Below are 27,313 nucleotides of genomic sequence, written 5' to 3' on the forward strand. Positions count from 1 at the left end.
TGAAAAATCGTGTTATACGATCCGTTTGTTCGGAGAGTTTCTTTTAAAATAGAGTACGCACTGTGCGTATTATAATGTATGACGTATACTGACATACTGTATAAATAATTATATAATGCATAGAAAGTCACAGTCATTGGAATATAGTTAACAAAAAATAGACATTAACCAAATATTATTAGTTATAACTTATTAGTTATTATCATTATTCATTGCACTATATATTTTTTATTAATCTAAAATAAAGTGTTGCTAGGTCATTTGCTATCTGATTATGTTTTATTATGTACATTCGATAATATAAAATGTTATAAATCCACTGTAAGTATATATTTTTTTGTTTTAGATATATCAGCACTTAAAACAGCATCGGGCTTTTCAAACTTGTTTATTGAAATTAATCGTTTTAAATAACTAACGGGATGCGAATATATTGAAATATATTAGTAAACATGATACATACTATTATTTTCAAAAACTATTCTGCTAGTCTAAAAGTTTTTCTTAGAAGAGTATTTATTTTTTTTTAATTAAAAGTTTTAGTTTCAGAAGATAAATTATTATAGAATTGTAATAAATTTAAAACTTCAGTTCTTGCAAATAAAATTCGATCAAGTCGATCCGTGGACGAAAAAAGTATAACACGATTTGAATTTTCTTTCAACACTCAATTTTGGTCAAAATAATAATATGTTTCTTTATTTAATTTTTTTATTTTTTATTATCATATTATTAATTCGTTTTTATTATTATTATTATTATTATGTATATACGTATTATAATTTCATTATAAATGTTTTTATATGTTATTATTACCATTCGACATTCACAAACCTATAGTTATATATTATAATATAAACTATATTATATATTCATGTACATATAAACAATATGAGATCTATTGCAGCGTACTGCCTGCCTGTACCAATTTTTTGCTATTTTCATTCGAACTGACAATATTATATAGGTATCAATAGGATCTACCTACTATGTGTATACTGGTGTGCGTATAAAAATTCAATTATCTATATCTATACGGTTATATACGAATATATTATGTAGTGGGTGAGGTGGTTAATCCCATTTGTATACTCACAGTGTCTACTGCGTTCGGCTTCTTCGGATAATATTTTCTCAATTTTTTCAGGTACGTGACGTTTGGCACACCATATTATTCCCAGTATGCCCATGACCACGAACACGGTGAGTAGACCCAGCCAAAATGGTTCTTGAAGCATTCGTTCCGTTAACGGCTTATACGTGATGTGCAGAACTTTTCTCTCGCACTGATCACCTGTAATACAATAAATATCATATATACATAACGCGTGACGTGAATCAAATCCGTAAAGGTAACCCTATATGACTATATACGTGTTCATGTTGTTATGTTTTACTGGTTATTTATATAGTATTATAGTTATATAATAGTAGTAGTATTCATATTATAAACTAGAACATTATTTTTATTATCTTTCCCCGTCTGTCGTTTGCGAATAGGCAGGCACTGGGTAAAATGTACTTACCCGTCCAGTAAGCATAACACCTGCATTGGTAGTCGGAATCGCCCAAAGACACACAATCGCCTCGGTCCTTGCATGGATTCAGTTCGCATGGTTTGATCTTTTTATCGCAAAACCGTCCCATGTAACCGTACTGGCATTTGCATTCAAAGCCATTACTGCCAGCTAAGACACACTCGCCAAAAACGCAATATCCCAGATCACAGTACGTAAGCGAACAGAACGTTCCTGTATACATTAAATAATCGTTTAGTGTTATACTGTTATATAAAATATATAAGTTTTTTGAAAACGTTTTTAAACGTGTAGAAGTACCGACAAATCGTCGTTAATCATTTTAGTTTGACTTTTTCAATTTTAAGTTTTTGGCTTAAATGGATTTATCTATAGTTCACGATGAAAATTAAGCATTGCGTAAAACTAATGCTAGACTTAGTTTTGAACATTTCGTGTTTATTTTACTTTTTAATTTTAAATTTATTTTACAGAAATTAATTACCTATAACTATTGAATTAAATATATTATTATTTATGTTTATTTAAACAAATAAAATAATTATTTTTGAAACTTGATTTCGCGTTTGACACTTCAATTTTGGTTACTGTACAGTATTACAAATATTAATCCATAAAAGTTACAACCGTTGCTAATTGATTTCTATTGCAAAATGTTTTGTATAAAAATATTGATCTTTATAAAGACAAAGATATTTTGTTTTATTTTTACATAAGTACTATTTATGGTTTTATGATGGTCGCATTAAATCTATTATTATATTTGCCTTTTTGTTATATTTTCCGGTTTCATAAGTCTATTAATGTAAAAATACAATACAGTTTACAGTCCAAATAGAAATATTTTATAAAATATGCAATATTTCCTTATAGGCTTATCCACATTTTATGATCATGACAAAGCAGAATATACTTAAATACTATAGGGAATCTGTGTTAAATACCTGTATAATTTATAGGTATCCAATAAATATTTTTATATTACATATAAAATATTAGTCTTTAAATATTAATTGATATAATAATTATATGTCATCCAAATTTATCATAGTGAAAGTGATGTAATGGGAAAAGTACGATAAAAATGAACGAGATAAAAAGTAGATTGAAAAATAAGTTATGGAATAAAATTGAAAATAGATTAAACAATTTTAATAGTCATTATTTGACTAAGATTAAAATAAATTAATGTATTAGCATAATAGGATTATTATTATTATGTATTATTATAATGTTAAAATGTTGAAAAGCCTGAAAATATTGGAAAAAAAGATACACATTTTACTTCCTACACAGGTATATTATTTTCGACATTCGATAAATGTATGCAAATATCGTAAATATAATAATATAAACTATTTCAAAGTAGTTATTTAAAAATCGTATAATTACCAGTATAGTTTCCGTGACACTTGCAGTGATACGTGTGCGTTGCTTTTCGGATAACACACGTACCACCGTTTACGCAAGGATTGGGCTTGCAAGACTCAATTCTAGTGTTGTTGGCTGTTTCCGGAATCTTTGCCAAGGCAACAAGTTTCTTTTTGGATTCAGCATCTATACATTATACATGGGAAAAATTACAACATATTCAATTTTATAATGATGTGTAGATTTTTAGACAATATTATATAGTGAATGTAATTATTAAATAAATATCATACTATAGAAATATATTAAATTATAATATACCGCGCAAGAAGATTATCAGAAATGGTGGGTCTGTATGTACCTGAGGAGTTGGTGATAATTCAAACGAGAGTATGTTGATTTTTTTTGTTTTTAAATAAATAGTTTGTAACATAAATAACTTTAAAAAAATCACCTCTTCAAAAACAAAATTTGTGTTCGATCATAAATATATACAAGACAGCACCGTATTCAATTTTCTAAGCTTTTATATAACTCACGGTGATTTCAGCAGAAAATAGTTAACCAAAATGCATAAAAATAATACATTAATATAACTACAACATCTGCTTTAAATCGTTTATATTTTTACATTATAAACGTTTCACGATCGACCAAAAGCTACAACGCATAAAATATAAAACTATTCCTACACAATAACATACGCGATTATACGATATGATAATCGCATAAAAGTTTAATACTAACCGGGTTTTACGTTCACTGAAATATTTGCGGATGCTATATCCATTGCCGGTTTCTGGCCATAAACAACGACTACGGACATCGAGTTGAGAAACGAAGTGATCGATATCGGCACGGATTTCGGCTGTTCAGTGTTTTCACACAATAGCCACCAAGTTCCGTTCTCAGCGGCGTAGTGATCGTGGATCTCGATAACAGTCGTTGACTGCTGTCCCGGGCATACAGTACGGCCTAACGCCGTGTCCACTGGAAAAAATATCAATTGAAAAATATATTCATGACGAAAATCGGTCTATGAAGACGCGACACCCGAAGTTAGGTTGCGACGTACTCATATAATCATATCATGTCGATGACGACCATTAGTATATTTAAATGTATCAGGTATAATATATAGTTTTATAGCCATTGAAATTTATAATTTCGTTTAGTTATGATTTCGATGTATTTATTTTTTGAAACTCTTACTTTGCGCCGGCACCACTCGGTTAAACTGCAATTGGATATTTTGTCCGATCGAAGCTAACAGTCTCTGTTTGTATCGCAATTTAGGAAAGTGCATCGGCAACGGATAATTTAGTCTGTACATGAATCCGGATGTGTCATTCTCCAGCACGATCGCGCGTTCTTCGTCAAAGTCCACCACTAAAATTCGTTATTTTTTCAAGCACACGATGACATTATATAGTCGCAGTATTTTAATCGTTGTTGTACTCCTATACAATAATATTGTTAGCCGTACGTACCCATTTTGTACGCTATTTTGAAACCTCTCCCTCTCGGCATGCGGTTTGTAGAGTATTCGATGTTAACGCTCTCGCCTTCCGACAAAAACGCACCGTCATTAATTGAGTTTCGATATCTAAACGGAGTTATATTGTCTGCAGTTCTCGACAGATACAACTTGAAAGTTTGGGATTCATCCAAGTTATAGTCAACAAAATCGATCCATATACGGTGCCCGACTAAAAGACGTAAAAGTGCATATTATTATCGCGCTCACGAGTCACGATAGTTAAATGGTTTTATAGCCATTGCCCTAGACCTCACCTGGTGCTAGTATCATGGTGACGCAGTTGAGATTTGGAAGTATGAAGTTAGGATAGTTTGGACTGACAACTTGCCCTTCAAGAGCAGACAGCGTTTGCGACGGACAACCGGACATGTCGACAGTGTTCCACAAGAGATGAAAACCTGAACTGGACACGGAATAGTCTGAATGAAAATGCACGAACGCCTCATTCGAATCAGTAACGAAGATGTAACTGCAACATCACGCACATTCAACATTGTTAAGCCGTTGTAGATTTTTGTATGTTATTATTTTATTTTTTAAATTTATATCAGATAAATTATAAATAATAATAAAAATATAATCTCACTCTTCCAGATGACTTCCGCGGTAACCGCAAACTGTCATTGTTCGATTTTCGCGTTCTTTCGGTTCCACCACGGCAACGAAATCGTAAAGACAATCGGATTGTGGCTCAATGTTTATTGAATCAAACTGGAACACGATACGTGACTGGTATGGCCCGATCACGTGTATCCAATAGTCCAAATTGTGATAATAATTGGCCGGATAATTTAACGACGTTATTATTCCTTTTACGCCGGACATTGTGGTGTTTAAATTGTATTGGTCCGATAATTCTTGTTTCAATAATTTTAACAATTTATATTAAGTTAGTAAATACACATCACCCATTGATATTATTAAATAATGTATTAGGTATCATTTATTAATTTTAGCATTATCCAGATTATGTCATAATTAGACAATATGTCCTAGACAATTTAGTTAAATTATATTATACATACTTTTAAGAGTTTAAAATTATTATAATACATATTTTTATGATTAAAATTTACTTTATACTATTGATTGAAAATCAGAATTGATTATAATTTTTATGAAAAAACTAAGCGGGATTCAAATGATTATAATTTAACTCATTTAGTATATGATTGTTATAACAAATATGATATAGTTTAATTCTGGAACATGTATAAAGGATCTTAAGGAAATTGATTAATAAGTTATGTACCTATCTAATTCTATTTTTTTATCAATGTTTTGAAAAACAATTTATCATAATTTAATAATAAATATTGAAGGACATTTTTAATTTTTAAAAATATTTTTTGTTCGTTTTAACAATAAATAATTGTATTTTATACCAATTCGAATGTTAGGGTCAAACACTCGACCGGGTTTCAATATCGATCGACACGTTACAAAAACCATAGTTTGATATTTTGTCGTCATGTAAACATATTTATTTTTACGGCGAAGGTTTTTTCATTAGCCATCCCAATTAACACGCTGCAGCTGACACTGCTTTTATATGTATACTTCTATCACTATACATTATAATATGATATATTATCAATATAAGTGACAACACCGTATTCAATACAACGTTATGACATAATATTTTTATCGTTATTGTTATTATAAAATGGTAAGTACTTACTTGTTTGATTTTTTTTACAAATATACCCTCCGACCGTGTTACAGTCGTTGGCGGTCCAGTAAAGACCCCTGGGTAAATTTACAGGTGGTGACGATAGCCAACTAATCGCGAGACACATATCCTTGTACGACATTGCGTTCGTAGTGTCGGTTGCCAACCAAGCTGTGTATATTACACATTATAGTTGTAACAGCAATTTATTTTATTATGTGAAATAATTTTTTTTAAGAAATACCTAATACGTAAACAACGCTAGACAAACCTGAAAACGTTTCTGTTGAGTTGTCCACCCAGTACCAGGATTTATCATTCCACGTTCCACCTAACCAATAAATCGCGGATCTGCTTTCCGTCGATTCCCGAATAAAAGATTCGACGAACTGTTCTTCCTCGGCATTATGGACGCTCGTCAATTCCGCCTTGGAAAACGGCACACAAATACATAAGAGTTTTAAAAATGTTTTAGAAAACCATAAATTCTATATCTATAAAAACAATAGTTTGAAATATACTTTAATTCCATTGCAGATACTCTTAGCGGTGTGCCAAGACACTTCCGGGTAACTGGCAAACAAATAACAAGACCCATTGAACATTTGCTGTCTCGCGTCGTCACACTCGTTGTTGACTGTTTATCACGCAAAACATAAAACTCGATTAGCCAATGATATTGCCAGAACGGTAACCTGTAATATGTATCACTGAGTCACCTGACGTGCATTACTTACCGTGTTCGGCGGATACGCGAGCCTTGAATCCGCTGAACGAGTGCGAATAATCGGACACGAAATGTATCCTCAATTTGGTTCTCCTCGTGACGAACCTAGTTAGTTTGAGTATGTCGCTCTTATCACCGCAGTGTTTAGGGCCCTCGTCGTCATCACCCGGAATTAATTCGACGTAATCGTAACTGCAACTGTAAACCACCGTGTATGCAGTATGCAACTTTAGATTGGGATATTTTACAACTAGTAATCATGACTTTAAACGGAACGAAAAAGAGAATAGACAATAATTCTTGCGAGTTGAGTGACAACAAAAAAAATATCGATTCTCCATCAAAAAAATATTACTAAACGCGTACAAATTATAACAACTAGTATAAAATGGGTGATCGTAAACTCCGCCGGGGCGCCGGAATACGGGTTGGATAAAAAGATAATGAAAAAGTATAATTTTAACTCCTCCGGTTTTATTTTTTTACCTGTAATGGGTATATAGAAACTCCGCCAGTGTTTAGACCTTCCTACATTAAATACGTTGACATCCGTTGCGTATTGCGTCAAAATTACTAAAGTTGATATTAGTTTAACATAACATACCTATATATTTTATGATTATTATTTATTACTATTATTAATTATAATTATTGAACGTAATATAATATATACATTACAATTTGTATCATTGATTTATTCGGACAGTTATTATTATTTTTATTTTTGAGTTTTATATACTTTTTGACATAACTAACTATTATTTAATGTGGACAATTATTATTGTTAAATTTTTTATTATTATTTATTTTAAGTATATCAAATTTATACTATTAGCTTAGGAATTTTTTATTTTTAAGTATTATATGTTTTTAGTATATTACGCGTAACTTTTTTTTTAATGTGGACGATTATCATTATAAAAATCATGATTTTTTTTTTTTTTAATAATAATTTATAGGTATTCATATTATATTGTTACCTGATTTTCGTTTCTACTGGATGAGTCTACGGAGTTAACTCATTTTTACCTGTTGTTTTTTTCTGATGGATTTAACTCTAAAAAAAAGTTCTGGTGGTGGAGTTTACATGCGCCCGTAAAATATATATAAAATTGGCAATTAATAAATAATTAAGAAAGCAATTAAATCCAGCATATCTATACTTCATTAAAAAAATATATAAATATGCTTAGTTATTCCCTACTGTAATTTTCATAAATACATAATTACCTATATATTACCTATTTTTTTACACTGATAGTTATGTAATGTAATGTACTTGAATTTATGTATTATATATAATTCAATAGTTGCTATTATAAATTATGATGTTTATTCAAATATACGAAATTTGGAAAGAAAATCACCTTAACCTTCATTCCAGAATAAATATAGATGTACCTATATTATATAATTTTCGCTATATTGTTTTTACAATGTGAATTTAAACTTACGTTGATTCGTTTTCCAACATGAGTTCTTCGAATTCGACTTCAATCTGATAACCTCGAGGCACTTCTACAATGAAAGTGCAATCTTGGTTGTCAGGATAAGGTTGTGGAAAACCTGGACTCGATACCGAGGCGAATCTCATCTCGCTGGTTAATTTCATCGTGACATTACAACTCGATTCGTCCGGATCTAACAAAATTATATACAAATACAATTTATAAAACATATAGCTAATATTATTTTCATAATTTCTCTACACTCATAATTTATTAAAAATGACACCCTACAACCTACGGTGTAGATTAAACCGTTACCATAATCGTTTAAAGAGGTGTGCTGTTGCGTTTGGCATAGAAATCGATTTTTCACAGAACAATCGCGGTCGTTCCAAGTGTAAGACGAATTTCGATTAAAGTACTTGAGCAACCGGTTTTGGGGCCTGTACACTTGTCTTAGTTCAACACAGTCTTGTCTACTAAGTCCATCGTCGTTAGGCTGTTTTGAATTTGGTCCACTATAAGGTTGGTGTATGTGTCCTTGATACCAATCTACAAAATAAACGATAAAACAGATACACCGGTTATCGTCTGTTTATCCGCATCAAATTATTAGATATCATTAGTGCATCAGTGGTCGGTTATCATTGATAATATAAGGCCAATAAATCGTTTAACTATTTAGTAAGATTCCTTTGTGTACTTATTATTCTATGCGACACCGTTAATTACTCGACTTACTGGAATAAGTGAACGGCGATGAATCTGTCCATTTGAAAAACCCTTCGTTGTTCATGTCTGTAGCTCCGATCCAATACGGAGCGTTATCACTATAACTCGGGCTTAAAAAAAAAAAATCAACATTATTCTTATACAAATATAATATTGTTCGTATTGGCCGAATCATATCCTTATCATTCGAACGAATGTTTAAGTCACAAATAAATTATAAGAGAATCATATTAATAAAAAAAACAGAATTTATCTGTAAACAATAAGAGCTATTTCTGATTTATGTTTTATAAATGTAATATACAATTTACGCATATATTGTAAATATTGTATACTCGCTTATTAGTAGAAAAATGAGTGTTTTTAATTTTAATTTATCTTTACATTATTAGAACTTACAACGCTCGCTTTATAAAATACAAGTATAACTCTAAAAACTTCCTATTCTGCTTTCATTAATTTGCCCATACCATTTACTTTCTGGTATGAATCTTTGACTATGCGTGAGTTTTAAAAAATTATTTTTCCGCTGAGTTATTGGTAGACCACGATGATATTGTGCTCCCAAATTAAATAAAATGAACAATAGAAAAAATGTTATTGGAACAAGACAACTAGCGACTATCTTTAAAGATAATATTTTACACGTGTAAGTACCTATAATATTGTACTTATTATAGATAATCCATAATATTGCAATTTTAACAATAATTATGTATAATATACAAATTATTCAATAAAGAATGTAAATTCAATGGACTATTGTTTATAAAGGAGGTTACTCATTATTAGTACCTACGTTACCTAATATTAGAACTCACTACCTACCTTATCATAAGATCGAATGTGTTATCACGTGATATTAATTTTTTAATAAAATTTTGCTGGAAAACAGAAAAGGAGGTTTCTATAAGAGAATTATATCGCAAATAATATACATCACCGATTCACAGCGTATAGGATATAATATATACATATACACTAAACGTGTAATATGTACAAAATATATGAAAATGTGTCTTACCTATTAATCAATATTGTGTCAATGAGCATTTGTGTACGATGACTGTCAATGCTGGCCAAATGACCTCCACCGCCATTTTGAGTGCAATATTCTTCGGCGTCTTCCCAGTTGAGCAATTCGTTAATGATGGTCAGACACCGGCCCGCCCTAAGCGACACGGAACCGTATGGGCACTGCGACACTACTTCCGGTATTGGTTCGGCCCGGTACGATACCACCAGCGTTGGCACATGCATTGATGCTGACGATGATTCCATCAGCACCACGTTCGTCTCAGATACCATAGACATCTGTCGTTTGGGACCGTCGACCGGCGCGCAATAGAACCACCCGACCGCGCCATCGGTGAGCCGAAACAAAGTTCCCGGACACGTGGTGGTTGATTGATGAATTGGAAGTGTGTCGATCTGTGGCACATATACAACAATAATAAAGTGGTATCATTGTGTCTGTACATAACTCAGGTATTGACTGGGAATATGGATATAATACAGGGCTTGAAATCGATTTCAAAATCGATAATTTATATCAAAATCATTACATAATCAATCGATTTTAAGTAAATGTAAAAATAAAATTTAATTTTAAATTCAAAAGTATACAAGCAAACAGACATCAAGTCTATTTATATTTTATATTGTTCATAAGCACACTCATTGTTAAATTGGGCAATAACATTGACTATACATATTGCATATCATGCACAATAGTGTGGATAGTAATAACTACTAATAATTAATAACTAATATCTAATATTTTGTTTTCTGAGAATAGAATATTTACAATATAGTATACACATTATAGGATAATACTATTATAGGAATTGGGGTTCGACGAGCGATTGTTGTTGACTTGTTGTTATTGTAAGTTTTATTTTGATAGGTACCTACACACGTTTGGCTTATTAAATAAAATGCTTGGAAAAATATTTTTTCCAATATTGTAAATTTTAAAACTAAACTAAAATCGAAATCATAATATAATTAAATCGATATTCTGCATCAATAAAAAAATCATAAAACCACAAAATCAATATATTATTTTTAAATCGAAATCGGAAAAAAATGATATCGATAAGCAAAATTGAAATTAAAATCGAAAATTTTTATTTCGATTTCAAGCCCTGATATAATATAGCCAATAAAGATATTATATGTATATTAGTAATAAATTCAGTGATCCAAACCTACTACCTACTCATAAATTATCATCTACAACGATGTCACAAAGATATTTTTTGGGACAATTGCCTCAAACAATTATAGGCGAGTGGTCGATTTTGTTTGGGTGCAACCATATTTTTATGTTTTTACTATCGTTATTAAATAAGTAATATGTTAATTTTAATTCAGTGTGATTAATTAGCATTACTGTAGATATATTTTATTGATTTATTTTAGGAATGAGCCTCGTACGTAACCAAATGCACGCTATATGGTTGTATGTAATGAACCCCCATTACTGGAAAAATATTAAATGCGATTAGCTTGTATGAGTAGGGTATTTGTTATTGGAAGTTATAGGAAGTTATAAGTAATAAAACATGTAATAACTCGTTACATTAATGTTCATTGGTATCGTAAAAAAATATCAATTTTATTTTTTTTGATAAAAATAAATTATACACAGGCAGGTTTTAATTTTATTCGTGAATGGGTGGGTAGGTAGCTTCATGATATTTCCTCTTATGGATAACGTTTTTGTGATGCCACTGATCATCTATCATGATTATATTATGTAAATACAACAATGGTTCATAAAAATTGTTTTTATTATCTGATTCCTGTACATAATATACATATTTTATAGGTGATTGTGAATTCTATACTTTAACTCGTCGCCTAGCGGAAAATAGTCATGAACGAGCTTCCATATCACCTCCAACACAACGTAACGAGCCACCCCGTCCGTTTCTAGATGATTATGCGCCAAGCCCCACGTAAAAGTAGGATTCATGCATAAGTTATTTAAATTATCGTAACCCACGTGGCCACTTCCACATATTCCTTGTAATAATAGCAACATTGGCATATGTCTGTATGACACGTATTAAGAATTAATTGTATAATTCTATGAATAATATGTGTATATTACATAATAGGTTTCGATACTCGTGGTAAGACCTTAGTAAAATAGTCATGTAACATGTAAATATGAAGTAATACTATGCATTTTCATCGTTTCGTATTATTCGTGTAATCAAATATACAAAATATATAATTATATATTATGCATTTCAATATGATCATGTATACTAAGTACATAGCGTTATCATATAATTTACTCATTATTGTGTATAATTGGACAGGATGTGAATTTGATGTAGTGAATGTCAACAGTGGGCGAGTACAGAACGTTTTAGTGTTTATACTGTTTGTATATAGATAGCAAAAGCGTATAGTATATAATATATTTTGCATGGTAAAACAAGGCATAAGCATGATTATTTTTTTAAATTTAATTATTGAAATAAAATAATTCATTATTAATTCAGAAATTAAATATTTTAGTGTATTTAAATGCTCCGTAACTATTTAACATTAAGGGACGTTTAAAAAAAATAACGTATGAACAAAAGTTGGTTGTTATAGAATAAAACATCAGTGAGACACAGTATGAAAAAAGGGACATTAACTGCAGTGTAAGAATGAGCTTATAGATATCCTATTAAAATTTAACACATATTTAATCCGATCGATAAATCGTAATTAACATTAAATATTAATTAATTCCGGATGTTTATTTAATATTGAAAAAAGAGATTTTACTTTTAATATCCTTTTTAAATTGATGACTGTGCCATTAGTAGATTTTTTTATAGCTTACATTTAATATTTGAAAATAACACGAACATTTAGTCAGGTCATATTAAATATATATATATATATATATATTGGCTTTTATAGTTTACTTTTTTTTTTTTTGTTAGTGAAAATGTTGTAACAATTTATTTCAAGTATAAAATATAAAGCTTCAACATTATTATTATTATTTCGTTTAGATACCTTGATACCTGTTCTGAGTACGAAATACGCGATATGAACAATCGATTATTTTTCTATTCTCAATCAAAATAATCTGGCTGATGCTATTTATATTTAAACAATATTCACATTATATTATAATAGCAAAAAACAACTAATTTCCAAATAATAATAAAAAATCTAATTTTTATTTTTCATTCCCCTTGACTAATCCATCTAATATACAACTGACGAGTGTTATTATATAACTAGTGATTAACTAAATTTTAATACTAATTGGAAACTTAATATTATTCTGAAACGTGTAATACGAGTGAAATTATTCTCTTTGATAAAACGTTATGAGAAACGTCGTTAGCAATGTAATATTATTGTATAAATGTGTATTATCATATAGACAAATTTTAGAGAAAAACGCGGTCGATGGAAATAATGTTAATCAACTTATCGTGTCTATCATTTTATTAATGAAGGTAAGTAACTGTACAATATTCTTACATAGTAGATACATGTATAAAATGTAATCAAAAATTAACGTCATCATTATTATCAATATTATGACCTATTCATCAAACGCTAAGGGTTGATACATTTTTCAAACACCATTATATAATTTTAATCGTGAACTATATTGCCAATATTGGTAACATTAATCGAAAATTAAATCTGAAGTATATTCATTAATTATATGGATGAATAATGAATGAATAAATTATTTACCCTATATTTATTGAATTTTAAGAAACTACGGAGAATTATCGCTGCATAGTAACTTTTATAGTAAGCGTGAACGATAATTAACCAAAGTTGGTCACCATTCCGATCACAGAGCCTCATTTGTATACTATGTGATAGAATTGTAGTATAAACATTGGTATTTAATCAAAGTATCCTAACCTAGGGTTAGGTTCTTCTAATGATTTATGTCAGTATCGACTTATAATTTAATACTACTACTAATAATAATATTATATATTATTTATAAAACCCATAAAGCTCAGCTCGTGGTTATAATGATCGTGGTGCAGAACAGTGCGACCGAGGTTTACTACATGGTGTATACAATATGTTATGTCGTTATACGTATTATGGTAATTAGTCTAGGGCTGGAAGTTTTATGCAAACCATATTTGTACGAAATTAAAATATTTAAAATGTAATTCAGTACAAATGTGTTTTGTGATAATATGATGTAGGTTTTTTTTGTAGCATAGTTTTGGTATTTTTTTTTTTTACATGTTTTGTATTGTTCAGTCTATTTTCGAACTTAAAATTTTTGAAAAAATCAATAAAATTGATTTAATATTGATTTAGATTATTCATAAGCTTTTGAAATTTGGACATAGATTTTGAAAACGCAACTACGAAATTCAGCTGACAAAATAAAAAAAAAACGAAGTTAATTAGCTACTGGACCATTACTATAATTAATTTTTTTTTCAAATAAAATCTATTGACTATAATGAAATTTAAAAATATCTGTTCTATATTTGTATTAATACTATAGTATCGTTAGATAGTTTAATATACAAGTATAATCATTAGACATAAGGTATAGGACATATATTAATTAACTATAATATAATTTTATTATATCGATATGTTCGGCTTATAAGCTCTATAGACCATAGAGTTGACTACGTTTTGTCACAACAATTATTGTATACATAGACACGCAGTCAAATTCAAAACAGGTAATGAATGAACAATGCATCTTATCGTCGTTTTCACAGGTATAGAATCGAATAAAGCGAACGGATAAAACAACAAACTCGACGTGGGGCTGTTAGTAGATAGTTATCGTTTTAGTCTTCAGTCCCTTTCGACCATATCGTATAGCGCATACGTATTCATTCGCAATTTTACTTACACCGTTTGCAATAAATGTTGCGTGGCATTCGAAAAATGATCCCAAATGATTGTAGTGCTTGTTTATTGATGGTGGGCTGACCAACCACAGGGTTTCGTGTAAAACACGACGATGTATACATGCAACGATTTTTTAGTATTTTGAATCGATCCGAAACGATAAAGTCTGGTGATAAAATTGTTTTATGGCCCGCTACAAATCACTTGAGTATCGATCGAAATTTATATCCAGATACGACAAATAGTGTTTCGAAAAAATAAAAGTAGATTTTTCAATAACCGTACGCGGCAGCCCTCTGAATTTAAACGAGACCATAGAAAACACTGATGAATCGTAGATGATGTCGATAAGTCACGTATTGTAAATTCGTTAGTTATTATAAAGATTTGGTAAATATTGACTTTGACCTTAACCCCAACACCGCCATTATTTAAATTTGCATTTCGTACCGTATATATTCCAATCAATATAAATTATGGCAATACATGAAAAAAACATTGGAAAAGGAATAATTTTTACAAGAGCAGATAAAGATATTTACAAAATTGGCTAATTAAAATCAGTATAATTTAAATTTTTACCTTAATATATAATATACAGAGTGATTCTTTTATCAAACAACACTCATTATTTCAAAAAGTATTAATGTTTTTGAAAATATTTTTTTTACATAGTTTTAAATTGTTAAAAAAACAACGTTTTTATTAAAAATTTATATTTTTAACTATTTTTTATCCTTATAATTTTTTAAGTTTTTTACTTTTTTGAATGACAACATAGATTTTTATTTCATATTCCGAAACAGAATAATTGTTTGAGTATTTTAATACATAAAAATCGAATTTAGGGCGAGTAGTTAATGAGTGATACGTATTTAAAGTTTAGTTGCACGGAGTGGAATGGTACGGGGTAACCCCGCAAAAAGTTTGTTCACTACTCCGCTTGTCTAAACTTTAAATAAGTACAACTCATAAACTACTCACCCTAAATTCGAATTTTATGTATCAAAATACTCAGAAAATTATACTGCTTTGAAATATGAAATTAAAACACTATGTTGTCATTCAAAAAGTAAAAAAATTATAAGAATAAAAAATAATAAAAAATATAAATTTTTAATAAAAACGTTGTTTTTTAAGAACTTGAAACTATATACAAAAATATTTTCAAAAACATTAATACTTTTTGAAATAATGAGTGTTGTTTGATAAAAGAATCATCCTGTATATAATTAGTAATTACACATAATTATTTTTTCTATTTATTGAGATTATTATATTACTACACGACTTAATAATTATTTCCATTATATTTTTTAATATTTTTTTAAATTAATTAAATTTTCAGTTTTTATCACTAATACTACATAAATAAACTCAATCATTTTTGGGGATATAACTCAGTTAACCTCAACGTGGTGTCTCCTAGACAATGCTTATAGATTTATTTTATAACCTTATTAAACCAGAGTCTGATTTAATAAAATTAGGGCCAAGTGCACAATTTTTTGGGGGGCCCTCAATTCAAAATAATGTTTTAGAAAAAATCTACATAGGTTAGGGGGGGGAAGGGGAATAAAAAAAATATTTATATTTTAAAAGCATAGAGTATACTCTATATGGTTAAAAGGGTTAAATGACAAAATACCTATTTCAAAACTCATAAAATATTTGTACGTTATTTCAAGTACTATAAATACAATTTAGTTACTTTGTCTACTAAATTAAGGACAATGAAAAGACAATACTATAATTAAATAACATAAAAAAATTATACTATATTAAAACATTAAAAATATTTAAGGATTTTATTATACGAATTTAAATTAAAATAATTAATTTTCAGTCTTCCATAAAATTATAAAAATATATAACTAAAATGAAATAAAAATAACAAGTTTCTATACCTAACCTAACTTATTTTTATAATATTTTATCATAAAAAAGTTTAAATTAGTTATTAGGTATCAAATATTTCTGATGTTCAAACAATTTTCTATTATTATTATTTTAATGTTTTGTGATGGTAACTGATTAGCGTTGGGATGTGGAATGACAAAAATAACCAAAATTCAACTAACAATTTAGTAATAAGAATATACTAAACTTTGAACATTGACAGTTGGTGTTACATTTTAAAAATACATTTTTGTGGAATTTATTTAAAAAAAAAAACAATTTTCTACAACTTACAGAACCCGGGGGCCCCCAGTAATTGGGGGCCAAGTGCAAGTGCTCCATGTGCACATGCATAAATCAAGGCACAGATTTTAATGATCGAACTGCATTAAAAAAAACAGCCTTCCACTACCAAATGAAAAAATAATTTGACCATCACTGTTGTGATTAATGGTAATAATAATTTGAATCTTTGATCGTTGTTTTACGCAGTCGTGGATATCATTTAAATATTAAATATTACTACGAAACCGTAAATACAAATAAATAAATAAATAAATAAACAACGAACATGAAGTTTTTATTATAATACGTACCTAATAATAATAATAGTAATGATCAGGGCCCCCACAAGGGGGAGGGCTGATGGACCTTGAGTACAGGGGCCCGGTTATTTTAAGAGCTAGTAGGCCGGTTGAAATTTATTTGTAATTTTTGAAATGGGTCGGGACAAACATTTAGTACAAGAGCCCGAAATTGTATGTGGGGGCCTTGATAATAATAATAATAATAATTATATAATGTCAGTACTGACCGTCATGGGTTTGGCTGTGGTGGCTACATGGTCGTAGTCAGCGGTGACAGCCACGTCTGCGTCCGCGGTCTGATGACCAAACGGCACAGAGTTGATGAGCAACCGCAACCGGTAACCGTACGGTTGAGTGACTTTGTACCGGCACTCGGAACCGGGCGTGAACACGACGGTACCGTTCTGCTGGGCCACGTCGTTGTCGAAACAGTTGGCGGCCAACCGGTAGACGATGGAGAACGCGTACCGGCCCACCGTGGACGTGATGGTGGGCGGCGGCGACCGGCCCGCGTCCAGCACGTAGTGCCGGTCAGCTTCGCGCAGGTCCTCCAGCTTGCCGCACACCGGCTGGTGGCCGAACACTTGGAGCCGTCCGCGTTTGCACGGCACGTTCAGCTTGACGACGTCGACCACCAACCTGGCGCGGTGTCGCTGCACGAACCTGACCACGCACTGCTGTTGCTGTTGACCGCGGGCCAGCGGCAAGTCTCTGGACGACAGCCGACCCGACTCGGCGGCCAACATGTACAGCTCGCAGTCTGCGAAACGAGTCCGATAGAGTCAGTGTTCGTTGTTCGAGTGTCGGGGGTCGTGCCGACCGGCGTCTCGCGGTAATGTTAAAAACGCTCACAGAAGCAAAACCGTCCCGAAAAAAATGTCGGCTTCGGGGAAAAATTAACACGGGACTCCTCGATCGTCATAAAACGATACGACGATAAAAAATATCGTCGCAGAGATACAGAAAATGTCAGAAAATCGGTGCAGCCAACATGTCATTTAAACTCATAGGAATATAATATAGAATATGTTAATATGACTTATAGACATTACGACTTAGTATTGAAATAAAACATTGGGAGCTATGTAAGCTTTACGACCCTAAATAGTAAAGACTAAACAACGAATAAATAATAATGAAAACATCGAACATTAAATAATATTACGGTTAATAATTAGACAAACTAGGTAGGTATAACTATATCGCAGTCAACGATCGACACTGCAATAGTTATGGTGACCAGATATAAAATTTTAAAAAAAAAAGTACATTATTTGGTAAAAATACCATGTGCAAAATTTGAATAAATAAATATGAAACTTTGTCAATATGTAGGAAACATATTAACGAATAACAAATTAAATTAACTATATTACCAACCAATTAGATTGTAATAGCTCGAACCATAATATTTTCAAAAAAGAGTAAAATTGTATGTACCTAACACTATTTTTAAGAACACTAGGACATGCATCAAAAAAGAATACTGTCCTACGAAAAACAGTGCGCCTGGTCACCATAGCTATAATACGCCACATCGGTACTTGTAATAACGAATTTACGATTTTATGCTAAATAACTAGGGTATTTTTATTATTCGTTTTCGTACCGAGACAATAATGAATGACAATAGTCGTGATTAAAGATAACTGAAAACACAGCCTGTTTATACAGTTTGGTAACACACTGTAGAAATTAAATAATATTATTAGCATTTCACGAAAAAAAGTGTTTTAACAACCGTGAGACTTGATGGGAACCGCCAAGAGATCTTAATCATATGTTCTCGTTATTATCTGACTAATCGGAAGTGTGATCCTGATAAAAATCAGTGTAAAATGTTGTCCGTTGGAAATGTTTCAACGGTCGTACAACAATCATTCTTTGCTATATTATTATATCTGATAACAATGTAAAAACACGCGTGTTAAACAAATTTAAAATGAATATACACTATTAGTTTTCATACTTGTGTTTTAATATACATTTTTCTAGAAATAAGCGTACAAATGTGGTATAAATGCGCAGATCAAGATTTCCGTATATATAATTTCCCGACGGAATGACGAATGATATGCCCCAGGACTTCCAATATGTAGATTCAGTTTCCCCATAATTTTAGATCAATATAAACACATCCCCGGAAAGTGGTTTGTATTCGTAACTAATTTACATATGTTATATAAACCAGAAATATTATATTATTTATATCTACGATCTTCGCGGTATTGTGGTATATGTATTAAACTATGATAATTTACATTAGAGCGTAATGGACTACACCGTAAACATTACTGTATTAGTTTACCTTTTAGTATTTGTATTCTTTTTTTGAACTGGTTGGTATCTGGTGCTCCTAAAGTACTGTATTCTAACCTGAAACAACGTCAGTCATCACTATTATATTATATATTATTATTATACAACATAAAATAGCTAGTACAAGGTAGTACAAATACACACCAAAACATTATTTCGTAAAACCAACCGATCTAATCGAATTTCCCACGAGAATTCGCAATAGGTAAGTACCTACTACCTTAGACTAATATAACTCTGCTGTAAATTGTATTAACATTATTATTTTATTACACGCTAGGTAGATACCGCGATGCTTGTTTAACGTGGAATCCGTCGAGACCAAAAATAAACGTTCTATCTTCACAAGTATAAAAAAAAATTACATTGAACATTTCAATCGCGTAAATGAAAAGAAAACAAACCAAGTTTGTGCAAATCCATGTCATATATTGATATATTCACTACCTACCTATATAGAAACGTTAAAATGTGTTCATAAGACATATACGTATTTATAAATTAATATAACACTTGTTCACCATCACTATGGACATTTACTGTGTATACGCTATTGTACTACCGATAGTTAGAATTTTCACTTAAGGAATCATATTACCTTTTTATTGTGAAAAAAGCTATTCGTTATTTATTGTTATGATCAAAACGTTGTTATCTATAATGGATACAAATACAGCAAACAAATTAATAAGCTAACCTATTTACGTCAAGGTTAATAGTTTATATAACTAATTTATAAATAGGTAAGCATATAGTATAGGTGAAATGCAATTATTTCATCGTATTTATTGGACTTGATACGTATTACGCTTTTATTTTCGTTCACAAAACCACTGATATAATCGTACTTGCCCACGTATTTACGTATAAACATGTATCGATTAATAGCTACGCTATAAGTGATACAAAGCTACTATTATCATTTATTTATTTATTTATTTTTTTTTTTTTTTGCATAAATGCATAGATTATAGATGCTGCGACCAGTACCATCAAGATTTATTAGTTCCGCGGAACCACGACCGCTCGACTCTCGAATCAATATACAAGTACTATAGAGCACTTTTTGCATTATTATAAGTCTCAACTCGAAACAGCTACCAGCCAACGATTTATTGGCACGAATAATAACGAATTGTAAACTGCTTCAATTTCATTGAGTTTAGTTAATTTTTTTTCTTTGGACATTCGTGAGTTTCCACATTTGATCGATGTCGTTCACTCATTGAAATTCCTATTATTTTCTATTTGGTATATTAGGAGGTATACTAAACTTACGTCGTGGGTTTTTGAGAGTTATTATTATCATTTTTTCTCAATGTACACAAAACAACTAAGTGTCAAATAATTTGAGTTCAAAACCAAATGTTCATTTTTTGATTAGATATTAAAAAAAAAAAAATTTTTCTTTTGAAAGTTATAAAAAAATCCGTCATATTCAGTGCAAAAAAACTTTTTTATGGAAAACGCTATTTTCTAAAGTTTTTTTTTTATTAATGTCAAAATAGATTCTGACACGCATTATTAAAACACGTGTGAACTGGAATATAACGGTCTATTACAGAAAAATAATTTTCCCATTTCTCGCTTGAATACGTATATAGGTATTATATTATAATCCGTCAAAAACATTAAAAATACCATGCATTTGTAAAAATATTAAGTTTATCGTATTAAGCTAATATACAAATAGTTTTTACACTAGGGATGTAAAAATAAATTGTTTACAAACTATTCAAAGGAAAATAGTGAATAGAACAATCCGCATCAAATATATGTACAATATACAAAAGTAATAGGATTAACTGCATGAATATAAATACAATTATTAAACAAGGATTAGTGGTGTGGCAGACTATTTAAAAAAAAAGCATATGTTTATTCCACTCACTTGTCCGTCCATCATTGAATATTATACCAAATAAATCACATTTTTAACCAATTGACAAATAAATTACTTTTATTATAGTATATTGTATAATGTAATATATGTGTGTGTACAGATTACTAACAATTATTACAAATTGAAAAAAAAGTTTTGATGAACTTCAACAAAATATAATTATACTTGGTATATTATAACTCATAAGTTTAAATACATATTGTATTTTAATATAGCTATTATTAAAACTTCATGTTATACAGTGATTTGATGTTTCGTATGTATTTACCTATTACATCTTCTTAGTTTAGTTTTATTGAAACAACAATACTTCTTAATAAATATGATTTTAATAAAGCTTTTTTTTTATTTTTGAGCTTAACTATACTTATTTTTGATAATCGTATTCAAAATAAATGTGTTAAATATAATTAAAATATTTTATGTTTAAAAAAATAAAGTCAAATTTATAAACGTTTCAGTATTGGTTTCAGTTGATTACTTTCAACAATTTGAATAGTTATTAATTTATTATAGAATCTTAAAACTTTCAGCTGTGAGAGTAACCACATTTGACATATTGTGTATTATAATAGGTAGGTATACAAAGCTCAACATTTTTAAGACGGTAATTTTTCTTTTGGCAATCTGTTGTTTTTGTATTTGTGTGAGTATTAATTATAGTTGTAATATAGCAGGGGTGGCCAACATGAATAGGTTTGAGAGCCACGTGGATAAATAAATGATACCAAGAACCAAAATATAAAAATATTTATAGATACATTTTATATAATTTGATAATTTTTAATAAATGTATACCTAAAACCTAAAAATTTAAATTAATAATAATAATATAATAAGTAAATTTTAAATTTATAAATAAGACGTGAGCCACATCTGACAATGACAAGAGCCACACGTGGCTCTCAAGATGCAATAAGTTGCCCACCTCTGTAATATAGTTTTAATATCAAAATCTGTCCAAGTAATTATTTTATTATACATTTTTATATTTTTTTTATATTTTATTTAAGCAATGCAAATTATATTACAAACATATAATAACTATACATAACTATACATGTACAGAAAATCAGAAAATCATACTATATAGTATTAGTATATCGTATATAATATTATAACCTACAGATTAATGATGTTCGATGTAGTCATATAAACATACACATCCAGTTTTAAATTGTTGAAGTTGTACATTTGGAATTAAATAATTCATCAAATCAAATCAATTGAATATGAACATGGTCAAATTTATAGGTTCAAGAAAATTACAACTGAAAATAAATCCTAAAAAGTGAATTTCAACCCATTGTACCTGCAGGACTGCATCATTTGCGATAGAGCTAATGTTAATCATATGACACCATCAGTCTGATTTCTTTAAACATTTTTATAAAATGTAAACAAGAAACTAACAATTTCTACCTTATCAATTAAACTATACCAATATATATGTATTATATATATTTGGTGATTTGCCACACATTATAACCCTTATTTTTTATTATTATGATGAATTTTTTCAAATTTTGACTTTTAGAATTGGTTAATATATTTAACGATCACATACATCTTTTGGGATTATTTTTGAAGATGTCCTATTATGTTATAAGCTTCTGCTTTTTGTCATGTTGTTAAAATAATCACCATTTTTTACAGTAAAAATATTTTTGGAAAATTGTGATTTACCTAATTCAAAATTTAAAGAGTGGGTTTTCTATTATTTAAATGTTTATACTAATGAATAATCATTAAAAATAGTTTTACCAAAATGAAATAAAAAAATATGTTATATTTGATCTAGTATTTATTGTACTTTAAGTATCTGCAAAATACTAAATAATATACAGAAAAAATAGGGGGGGGGTCTTGTCCGAAAAAGAGTAGTTAATATCGATCACTGAAGAAGCATAAAAATCTCAAGCATTTGAAAACGTTAATTATATTTAAAAATTTCTAAAATCAGCTGATTTTAAACAACTGTATAATTGAAGAAAAATGGCAGGTGATTATGCTTGATTAAACACCCTGTATGTATAACATTTTTAATGTTGTATCGATAGTTTTACTGATAGAAAGACTTTTTTACTACAAATTCGACTATTAATATTATTGATTTTTTTCTTTTCTTTTTTTTGTCTCAAGTTATACATAACCAACATTATGTGTATACACCATTTTATAGCATCTACGTAAACATTTTATATTACAGTATACGATGTACTATCATAAAATTTATTTATTTGTCACTTGGTTAAAAATGCGATTGGTTTGGTATAATATTCAATGAATGGACGGACGAGTGAGCGGAATAAATATGTTCTTTTTCAACTGTACTTATATAATTTTGTATTATTTTTATTTATAACTATGTATTTTTAACAATAGAAGTATCGATAAATATATATATTATTCTCATTGTTTTTTCAGTAATTACAATAATTATTACTGTTTAATGGTGTTTTTAGTAATATAATATGATTTCTGAATTTGAACATTTAATTATATAATAATGATATTCTATCATAGAGTAACAGACCTCCCGCACATCTGTAATCAGTTAAGCACTATAATCTGTACTAATTTTGTGCCACAAAAGACGGTAGCGGTTCGTATTTAGTCAGAAATACGGTAATTGGCCACTGAAAAGGGTCTCTGAAATTATCCCAAATAAAGGAAATCCTCGTCAAATTAGTAAACAGGTATACAACCAGACGGTCATTCGGATGACCCATGGTGGATAAATGCAATACCAAACAACAACCATACAAACATTTACTATATACCTAATACTAAATTATATACTGTATATATAATTTATCGTAATTTATATCTTTATGACGCAACTGGTAGATGTTGTACCCATAACTAGATACTATATTATACTATGCACAGTTACCACAAACATTATTATGCTATTATAAATTTAGAATAACCCGCATCTAGTTCAATTAGATAGCAATGTATTATTATAAATTATAATATTAATAGACTATTGAGAATAGGATATTATATTATTATCGCTACAATGTTGATAAGAATACTAAATATTATATTATATTAAATGTGTTTAAAAATGTTTCCAGTAAGTACTAACATTTTTTTTTAAATTTAAACTACTAGTAGAATTTTAACACAGTGTATAGAATTAACTTACTGTTTATAACAAAAATCATATTAGTAAAACAGCAGTTCATGGTGGACAATTTTAACGATTATAAAAACAAATACAAAATAGGTATATAAAACATAAACAAGTAGTGAATTTATTATTGCCTTGTTGGATTGGCAAATCTAATTATGAATTGCTCTCAATCAAATTTAAAACTATGATTTTATATAGTGATATTATACACTTAAGTATTTCTTTTATCAATAATTAACATTAATAACATATTTTATTTATTATTAATCTTGATAAAAGACAATTAGTTATACAATATAATGTAAAATAAAACTACACATTTTCAAATCTATAGAATTATCAATAAAAACCAGATGACCACTCAAATTATTGTCTTGAATAATTGTTATGTAAAAATGTAAAAACTTTAATATTTTTTTCATATAAACATGTAGGTGATACGATTTTTTTCATAGAATTCTGAGCTTTTGGAAACATCCCGAAAATCTAAACATAAATAGCCAAATAAAAAGGTCAGTGTAGGAGATTAAAACATTTTTTTTTGTGGTCTGCTAAAAAGGTCCGTAAAGAGATTATACTATCTTTCACTTTCAAATAAAAATGCTATTTGTGTAGGTCAATAAAACCGAGATAAATGAAGAAAGATTGAAGACCAGGATGCAATAACGTTGGCGGAATTGTTAAAAAAAAAGAGGAGAAAAAATAAAAAAATATTTTTATAGTGTCACCTATGAATACTTTTTTTTATAATATGTAAAATTATACATTGTGATATAGGTCATAGATAACCTTATCAAATTAAAAAAAAAAATTGCGCAACGGATACATTTAAATAGAACACTTAAATGAATAAAAAAAAAGTCACATGGCTGATTGAAAAAAAAATAGTAAAATAAATTATATTTTCTAACAACCTTTATGGATGAATAATAAATAATAATAATATCAATAATTTTTTTTAAAATTTCTCAAATACCTATACAATTATTATACACGACAGTTAAAACACAGATTCGTCAGTTATGGTATGAAGGTAGGGGGCCATTGAGCATACAACCACATCAATCGAGCACAATTGTTCTAACTTTTATTTATAATCCGGTAGATACAATTCGTGATGGTGAAGATCTGCTGCCTACACCATGAACAAAGTCCATCGCTATCAATATAATTATATTATCTATTTTTATAGTTGTAAACTTATAAGTTAAAACCACATTAGGCATATTTTTCGATTTAATCGTACATGAGCTACAGCTGTTATGCTCTTCGCCTTAAAGAGTTTATTCACAGAAGATATTGATATCATGGAATACTGATAAAATATTATTTTACGAAAATAAACTAAAAACCAATAGAACAGACAAAAAAATTATTAATACATTTTTTTTTATGTATACATTGGGGCAGAAGGTGACCTGGTTCCCGTGGCCCCATGGCTACGTCACTGCCAGTATATATAGTTGTAGTTGTCAGAGACAATCAGTTTTTTTGTATAAAATTACAGCGTCATATTCCGAAAAGTCACAGTAAATCTTCTCGACTTATTTGACTGGAATGTATGGGAACTCTCTCCAGTCTCTAAACATTATCGTCTTGAGTATTTGAGCATTTTGTTTTCGCACCAATGAATATCGATTCAGCATAGACAAAGAAGTTAAGACAGCTGTTAAAGAATAGACTATTCTTTACTTCTTTGGTGTACAAGTATAAGAATATAATATGACCAGCCTGGAGTTCACCAAACAATGAATTAAAATGTTGGCATCACTGTATGGAAAATGAAAATAATTTGGCAGTAGATACCTTTTCTTGAATCAAATGAAAATAACTAATAAGTTCATTAAAACGTGTCCTACTGTTTTTTTTTATGTTATTTTTCAACTGACTCTCGTACAACGGTTACTAATTGTATTTGTATACTTACCTAAAACTAAATTTATTTTCTTTAACATTAAAATATTTGCAAAAGATTATTTATACTTTTCACTAACGCACATCATTATTTATTTATTAATAATAATATTCGCGCCTAAATGTCTGCATGCAGTTTATTATAAATGAATTTAAATCGTTTTGAAACACCTTGAAAAAGTGTGATACTTTAATGGTGTTCACGTTTGTATATAAGAATTCAACGTATAACCTACAGTTATAATACACGTTATTTTATGAACAAAATGTAATAGCATTTGAATGGCAAAAGAAATATAATATATAAACAAGAATCAGGCACAACAAATTGAAAAAAACTAAATAAAAAATGATTCTGGTGTTTTATTATGTAGGTAACCACTAACCGTGCGTCAGTATTTCAGTTATATGAGTACAAATACACTACGATCGTAATACTAGTAAGTTTTAATTGTGAGGTATTATGTGTGTCGTTATAATATACTGAATAATAATGACACTGTCGTCTGTCATAAAATACTTCTGTAATTTTAAATATCTATACACCGTTTTTTTTATCTTTACTACCAAGTAATGTAACAATTATATCACGACTAACTTACTCTAATATCATTAAATATACATTATCTCTGTAATTTTTTCGA

The 27,313-nt window shown here is 29.4% G+C and overlaps 1 protein-coding gene across 4 annotated transcripts in view; it reads right to left on the reverse strand.

The window, feature by feature from the left end:
- Nucleotides 1–27,313, reverse strand: part of LOC113552887 — a 95,217-nt gene that overhangs the window by 6,497 nt on the left and 61,407 nt on the right. For all 4 annotated transcript variants that reach the window (XM_026955887.1, XM_026955888.1, XM_026955886.1 and 1 more), the window contains 18 exons: nt 19,700–19,767; nt 17,619–18,151; nt 10,053–10,459; nt 9,038–9,138; nt 8,615–8,848; nt 8,303–8,489; nt 6,859–7,046; nt 6,643–6,758; nt 6,393–6,549; nt 6,131–6,292; nt 5,036–5,306; nt 4,704–4,918; nt 4,400–4,618; nt 4,122–4,298; nt 3,657–3,899; nt 2,931–3,095; nt 1,527–1,751; nt 1,097–1,294 (listed from right to left, as the gene is read on the reverse strand). In XM_026955887.1, the coding sequence (XP_026811688.1) occupies nt 1,097–1,294; nt 1,527–1,751; nt 2,931–3,095; nt 3,657–3,899; nt 4,122–4,298; nt 4,400–4,618; nt 4,704–4,918; nt 5,036–5,306; nt 6,131–6,292; nt 6,393–6,549; nt 6,643–6,758; nt 6,859–7,046; nt 8,303–8,489; nt 8,615–8,848; nt 9,038–9,138; nt 10,053–10,459; nt 17,619–18,151; nt 19,700–19,767 (3,866 nt within the window). The remainder of the gene's footprint in view (nt 1–1,096; nt 1,295–1,526; nt 1,752–2,930; nt 3,096–3,656; nt 3,900–4,121; nt 4,299–4,399; nt 4,619–4,703; nt 4,919–5,035; nt 5,307–6,130; nt 6,293–6,392; nt 6,550–6,642; nt 6,759–6,858; nt 7,047–8,302; nt 8,490–8,614; nt 8,849–9,037; nt 9,139–10,052; nt 10,460–17,618; nt 18,152–19,699; nt 19,768–27,313) is intronic.

The sequence above is a fragment of the Rhopalosiphum maidis genome, chromosome 2 (genome assembly GCF_003676215.2).
Source record: "Rhopalosiphum maidis isolate BTI-1 chromosome 2, ASM367621v3, whole genome shotgun sequence".
In the NCBI taxonomy this organism is placed as follows: domain Eukaryota; kingdom Metazoa; phylum Arthropoda; class Insecta; order Hemiptera; family Aphididae; genus Rhopalosiphum; species Rhopalosiphum maidis.